The sequence below is a fragment of the Otolemur garnettii genome, unplaced genomic scaffold (assembly GCF_000181295.1).
Source record: "Otolemur garnettii isolate 467f Iridium unplaced genomic scaffold, OtoGar3 scaffold00156, whole genome shotgun sequence".
In the NCBI taxonomy this organism is placed as follows: Eukaryota; Metazoa; Chordata; class Mammalia; order Primates; family Galagidae; genus Otolemur; species Otolemur garnettii.
In genome coordinates, this window is record NW_003852551.1 from 4,095,607 (window position 1) to 4,102,649 (window position 7,043).

The 7,043-nt window shown below is 39.0% G+C and overlaps 1 protein-coding gene across 3 annotated transcripts in view; it reads right to left on the reverse strand.

Annotated features, from left to right (window-relative positions):
- Positions 1 to 7,043, reverse strand: part of EYA3 (EYA transcriptional coactivator and phosphatase 3) — a 105,520-nt gene that overhangs the window by 32,319 nt on the left and 66,158 nt on the right. For all 3 annotated transcript variants that reach the window (XM_023519108.1, XM_003799831.3, XM_003799833.3), the window contains 2 exons: positions 6,521 to 6,606; positions 1,942 to 2,125 (listed from right to left, as the gene is read on the reverse strand). In XM_023519108.1, coding sequence (XP_023374876.1) covers positions 1,942 to 2,125; positions 6,521 to 6,606 — 270 coding nt within the window. The remainder of the gene's footprint in view (positions 1 to 1,941; positions 2,126 to 6,520; positions 6,607 to 7,043) is intronic.

Below are 7,043 nucleotides of genomic sequence, written 5' to 3' on the forward strand. Positions count from 1 at the left end.
TGTACGATGTTTTATTAAGCAGCATCCTTGGCCTCTACCCACAAGATGCCAGCAGCACCCACCACCTAGCATGACAATCAAAGATGTTCCCATGTATTGCCAACCTGGAGGACAAAACTGCCTCTGGTTGAAAAACACTGCTCTAGATCCACTTACTAATTTACAATAAAATACAGAAGGCAGCAGGATATGTTAGACTACCCTATGAGGGTATAATTGGCAAAATTCAGACTGGGAAACAGTTTGGGACAACCAATACAGTTTCTTCAAGAAATAAATTAAAAAAGGGTGGAGAAGAGACAGGAGAATTTGTAGGTTAAAAGAGACATAAAGCACAAAATACATAACCCCCTCCCATCACAATATATGAATCTTCCTTAGAACCTAATTTTTCCCCTTTAAATCTTCTATTTATTTTTAACAAATAAAAATATATATACTTATCATGTACAACATATTATTTTGAAACAGTTATGCAATGTGTATTGATTTGGCCCCTTATTTATTTATTTGGACCCTAATTTAAACAAAATATAAAAAGAAAATCAACTCATAATATTTATGAAAAAACTGAAAATGTAAAGACCTTTTGGTACTTAAGAAATTATTAGTACTAAATTTTTAAGATAGGATCATGGTATTGTAGTTATTTTAATGAGTATTTATCTTTTAGAGAACAATGCTTAGTATTTAGAAAAGGAACTGGATGAAATATAGTTGAAACAAAATTGACTATGAATTATTAATCTTGGAAGATCGATAATAGATATGTAAGGGTTCATTCTAGTACTCTTGCAACTTCTATGTTTGAAATTCTTCATTATTAAAGTTAAAATTGTTATGAAGAATGAAGATATTAAGAGAAATTAATTAAAACCTCACTTTTTAATCAACATTTATAATTATTTCAAATTTATGGAAATTTGAAGCACTGCCCACCTGTATGTCTGTCTCACTAAACTGGCACAGGTAAGATGTGTACAGCACTGCCTTTTTCTTTTTTTTGAGACAGAGTCTCACTTGGTCCACCTTCAGTAGAGTGCCGTGGTGTCTTATCTCATAGCAACCTCAAACTCTTTGGCTCAAGAGATCCTCTTGTCTCAGCCTCCCACGTAGCTGGGACTATAGGCACCTGCCACAACACCTGGCTATTTTTGAGAGACATAAAGCATAAAATACATACCCAACCCCAGGCCCTGCTCTGGCTCAGACTGGTGGCAATCCACCCACCTTGGCCTCCCAAATGCTGGGATTATAGGTATTGAGCCACCGCACCTGGCCCTACAGCACTGTTTTTAAACAAGTACCCGTGCCAATGATAAACAATGCTTTCCTCAAGCTATACATGATAGCCAACTGCCAAATTTTCATAAATACAGAGACAAAAAGCACGTGTATGTGATTCTTGAACGTGCTTATGAAAGTTTCTAAGTAACATGTTTTTAACTCGAACATCATAATTCATTGATACATTTTAGAGCTGTGAACCTCTTGAAATTCAGGTTCAACTTTATGTATTTCTTGGGGTGAAAAGCAAAATTGCTTTCCTCAAAATCTTAAAAGGATTTAAGACACAGAATCAGGCTTTGAGACCTTAGTAGTAGTTCAAAATTTGCACAAACTAAAACTGGAGTCCTCTAATTTATAAAATATGCCAACATTCTGAGGATCCCTATGACAAGCATATTAAACCTACAGGGAGGGCAGAGCAGGAATCAGAAATAGTCTTTACATTTTTGACACTCCTCTATTCTCAATACCACGGATACATTCTGACTTCTCATAGCCTGCTTCCAATATTTAAATATTATTCACCTGAGAGGGAAAGTCAATAGCAAGGTAACAGTACCTTAAACCAGAACAAAATCATTTGCACGATGTCCTAATAACACCTGGTGGATGAAGTGTCCTTATGCCAAGGTTTCAGAGCTGGGTGCTTACCAGAGGAAAGTCTCTGTGCTGCAGGTGCAGGTACCATGACACTAGGCTTCTCAGACTGATAGGTGGTTGCTGCTAATGTGGAACTCTCGGCATCACTGTTAGTCTGGCCTGTCACTCCAAAGCTGGAGCTGGGATAGCAGGCCTGGTACTGATTCTGACCAAGAATAGTATAGGTGGGATAGTCCTGTAGGCCAAAGGAAAGAAGAGAAAAAAATAAGACTCTTATAATACACATTAATTTCAACACCAGAGGCTTTCTCCTTCCTCTTACAATTATTTTCCTAAAACATTAATTTGACTTTTCATTTATGTATCTAATATTAGTAATATCCAAACTAAATCAATGATTTTCAGAAGGTATTCTATGGAAACCTAAGAGTTAAGAGGAAATGCCCCAGAAGCTATGTTTGGGATGAGGGGAAATCTGGGAGGGAAGGATCCCATGTACACTTACATAGGCACACAATGCCCCTTTTTCCACTCTAATAGCTCCATCTTCTAATTTTATGTACTGAATTTTAATATAAATTTCTGCATAGAACTTTTGAGGGAAAGATTCTACTCCTTAAGAAGTTTGCAAACCACTATACTAGATGGTAGTGATTCTAAGAACAGATGAGCTTAAACACATTTCCTAAAGCTTCCTAGTTTAAAAACTGATTACCTCTATATAAAACAAACAGGTTTTCTTTAAAACTAAAGTTTCCTTAGAATACTGGGAGAAAACTTTTGGTATTTCATGGGCATATGCAAGGCAAAACTTATCAAACTATACAATTAAAATTGTGTAGTTAATTGTATGTCAAGGTAACTCTTAATAAAGCTGTAAAAAAAAAAAGTGACACACAGCTCAGACCTGCACCTTTAAAAAACTCCATTGACACTGATACTGGTAACAAATAACAAACAGACTGAACAGACCAATTACTTATAGTCACTGAGCATCTATAATAAACCAAATATAATTCAGAGTGTGTGTGTGCATGCGAAAAGACATTTTTTTTTCTTGAGACAGAGTCTTACTATGTCACCCTTGGTAGAGTGCAGTGGCATCACAACTCATAGCAACCTCCAACTCTTGGGCACAAGCGATTCTCTTGCCTCAGCCTCCCAAGTAGCTGGGACTACAGGTGCCTGCCACAATGCCTGACTATTTTTTGGTTGTAGTTGTCATTGTTGTTTGGCAGGCCCGGGCTGGGTTCAAACCTGCCAGCTCCGGTGTATGTGGCTGATGCCCTAGCCATTGAGCTACAGGCGGCTGAGCAAGGAAGGTGAAAGATTAGAAGAGTAAGTCATACTAACACAACTCAAGAGGGTTAAAAAATCTAACAGGAGAGAAAACAGACAAATTTCCAAGTAACTGGCAATAGGTTATATGTCAAATGAGTGAAATAGAGAAGACGACTATCACTGTAGCTTGTGATAGGGCAGTGAGAGAGCTTTTTGAGTAAGGCAGAGGTAGTAAGAGGTCCTGAAAGGTTTTATTAATGGGCCATAGACATCGAATTTGGTTGAAACAAAGGATCTCTGTAGGCTTGAATAACCAGTTAAGCAGTATGACTTGGATTCTTTAGGCAACAGTGTATAGCTTGTGTATGTGTGTTGTGTGTGTGTGTGTTGGGAGGAGGGAGACAGGAAATGGGGCTTCTCAACAAATAAAAACATGAAAAATTCTGAGCAGGTGATTGACATTTAGAGAAAATTAACTGACAGTTTCTTAAAGAACGAACAAGCATAGGAGGAAAAAATGGAGAGGAGATGAGCAATTAACCATAGTAATTTAGGATTAAAGGGGGAAAAACCCAAAACATGAGAAATGAGAACAAAAATGAAAAGGAAGGGAAAAAGTCAAGAAATAGCTGGATTAGGGAACGGTATGAGACCAGGGAAGATGACTGGTCTGGTTGTAGGCCTAGGTTTATTAAAGAAAAAAAAAAATGACATTAGCTGTGTACAGTGGCCCGTGTCTGTAATCCCAGCACTCTGGGAGGTTGAGACAGGAGGACTACCTGAGGCCAAGAGGTAAGAGACCGGCCTACGCAATGTGGCAATACCTCATCTCTTAAAAAAAAAAAAAAGCTAAAACTAGGATTATATGCCTGTAGTCCTATCTACTTGGGAGGCTAAGGCAGGAGGATTGCTTGAGCCCAGGAGTTCAAGGTTGCAGTGAGTTATGATTGGGCCATTGAACTCCAGCCAGGACAAAAGAGAGAGACCCTGTCTCTTAAAAAAAAGAACAAAAGAAAGAAAGAAAGAAAGAAAAAGAAAACTTAAAAAAAATTAATGTAATTGATAAGAATTGAGAAGTCACAGAAAAGTGGTTTTACTTTGGGAAGACAGGAAAAAAGCTGGAATGAAAGCCCAGTTTTAGACATGCCAAACCTAAGGAACTAGTAAGACATTAAAGAAAAAATATCCAACAATCAGGGCAGCACCTGTGGCTCAAAGGAGTACGGCGTCGGCCCCATATGCCGAAGGTGGTGGGTTCAAACCCAGCCCTAGCCAAAAAAAGAAAACTGGAAAAAAAAAAAATCCAACAATCAGTTGGAAGCCTATAAATGTGAAGTCAGGATTAAAATCTTCATTTTGGTGGTAGCAAATGGACATTGTGAGTGTGGTTAAACATTCCTGTGGATGAAGTAATTAACGTGGAAAAACTAAACAGAGACTGTCCATGTTAGAAGATAGGATCAAAAAGAAGAGCTATGAAAGGAAGAGCCCCTGGAAGAAAGTCAGGCACACAGATAAGAATTCAATAAATATATTGTGGACTAACAGAATCAACAAATGCAAAAATAGTGAAATACAAAAACTGAATTACAACTAATGTAAATTGCAGCCTAAAAAAGATCCATGGAGGTAGTGGTGATACTATGAACTGTTACAGAGCAAACAACAAATTTCAAAAAAACTCTAAAACACTGACAATATTAAGCAGTAATCTTTTAACATGTTAACTGCCATGTGAGTCATATATAACTCACACTAGTTTTGAGCCCAGGACCTTGTCATGCTGTGAAACCTCTGCTCATTGTTTTCTCTGTCAATTGGCATAACTCCCCCATGTCTAGTAGCGCTGCCCTGGCCATCCCAAATGTACCACGTGCTGGACTGTGTTCTCTGATTATTGTAATTCTAACTGTACATTTCACCTTGAATATTTGCCTGGAGGCTCTTTGAATGAAATTGATACAATACTATGTGGGGAGGTGACATTAGAGAGGGAGGGTATGATCAAAAGCTGTCATCTAGGATTAACTTAGATCCACTCCAGAATTATGGAATGACAAAAGACCTAATTCTCAGAAACAAATTAAGTAAGTTGTGAGTCACATACACCTCATGCACAGAAAACAATAAAAAATAACAGGTCTCTTTGCCTCTCTGCCTACTTGCCCTGGTAATGGAGGCCTGTCTGCTGTGTGCAGCAAACATATCTTCCTCTGTAAGCCTGTATCTTGCTCTTACTCTATAAACCTACCCTTCTCTTCCTCAATAAACTTTGTTCCATGCTTGCCTTAAGAAAAAAACAAAGAACAAAAAGTTTTCATTAAATCAGAAAGGATTGTTTCATTTCATAAGTTTTTATTCTATTTTTGTAATAAAACAACATGCTTTTTTTTTTTTTTTTTTTGAGACAGAGCCTCAACCTATCCCCCTGGGTAGAGTGCCATGGCCTCACAGCTCACAGCAACCTCCAACTCCTGGGCTCAAGCGAGTCTCCTGCCTCAGCCTCCCAAGTAGCTGGGACCACAGGCGCCCGCCACAGCGCCGGCCATTTTTTGGTTGCAGCCATCATTGTTCTTTGGCGGGCCCGGGCTGGGGATTCGAACCCGCCACCTTAGGTGTATGTGGCTGGCGCCTTAGCCGATTGAGCCACAGGCGCCGAGCCACAACATGCTCTTAAGGAAAAAAAAATCCTAGTGTGGCAGTAAATGTGTTAAGCATAGTTAATATAACAGATCAAAGTTCAAATATTTATTCATTCCACAAATATTTATCAAGTGCCTTTAATGGAGTGGCAGGCATTTTTCTATGCTCTGGGAATACATAAAGTGAACAAAATAGAAAAGTAACTCTCTACCTTCATGGAGCTTCTTTCCCTCATTCAGGTGGGGGCAGAGCAGGAGGAAGAGACAGAGTACATAAAGGAGCAGATACAAACATATTTTAGAGAGGCTTAGCAGAGGAACAAGAGACACGGGATTGTTGTAAAAACCACTCAGGGTCCTACTTCTGAAGGCATCCAGAAAAAGGTATCCACTGTCCATACCAGGGGTCCTCAAACTTTTTAAACAGGGGTCCAGTTCACTGTCCCTCAGACCATTGGAGGGCCAGACTGCAGGCCCTGGGATGAGTCAGTTGGCTGCTAAGCAGGACAGGCAGCAGCAGCAAAAACAACCGGCAGGCTGGATAAATGTCCTAAGTGGGCTGCATGTGGCCCATGGGCCGTAGTTTGAGGACACCTGGTCCATATTATTCCTGCTTCTTTCTTATATGGGCAAACTGACCTTGGAAATGAAAGGAAGAGCAAGCTAGATAAGCCATATAAACAAGATGAACAAAAGTAGCACCATACCTGGTTTGAAATGCTGGCAACTGCTGCTGCTGGAATATTGGCAATTGTAGATGAAGTGGATATCAGGCTGGCATTTGTGCTTGAAGCTATAGGATTGAGAGTGTTAAAAGATACCAGTTAAAGATATTACACAAAAGGCTAGAAAAAATTGAAAGCATATCTTAAGTGAACATAACTACATTGGCAAACAAAACAAATACTTGTTTTGCTTTTTCGCATGCCATACCTCAATTTAGACTTAGAAACAACACACTTCAAACATGTTTCTGTTTCAACTTGGGTCTTCAACTCCTCCTACTAAAGTCCTAGAAGGATGCATATTCACAGCTCACTGATACCAATGAAAAGAGAACTAACCCCAATCACTCTACTCCATCTTCTCTAGAGGCTAAAAACTACTCACCTGCAATGTGACCTACTATTAATCAGTAGAGCATTGGTAAATCCTATACTGTGACATGTTTACTGTCAATTGCCCCAAATTATGCCTTTTCTGTTACAACATAATTTCTTTTCTTTATTT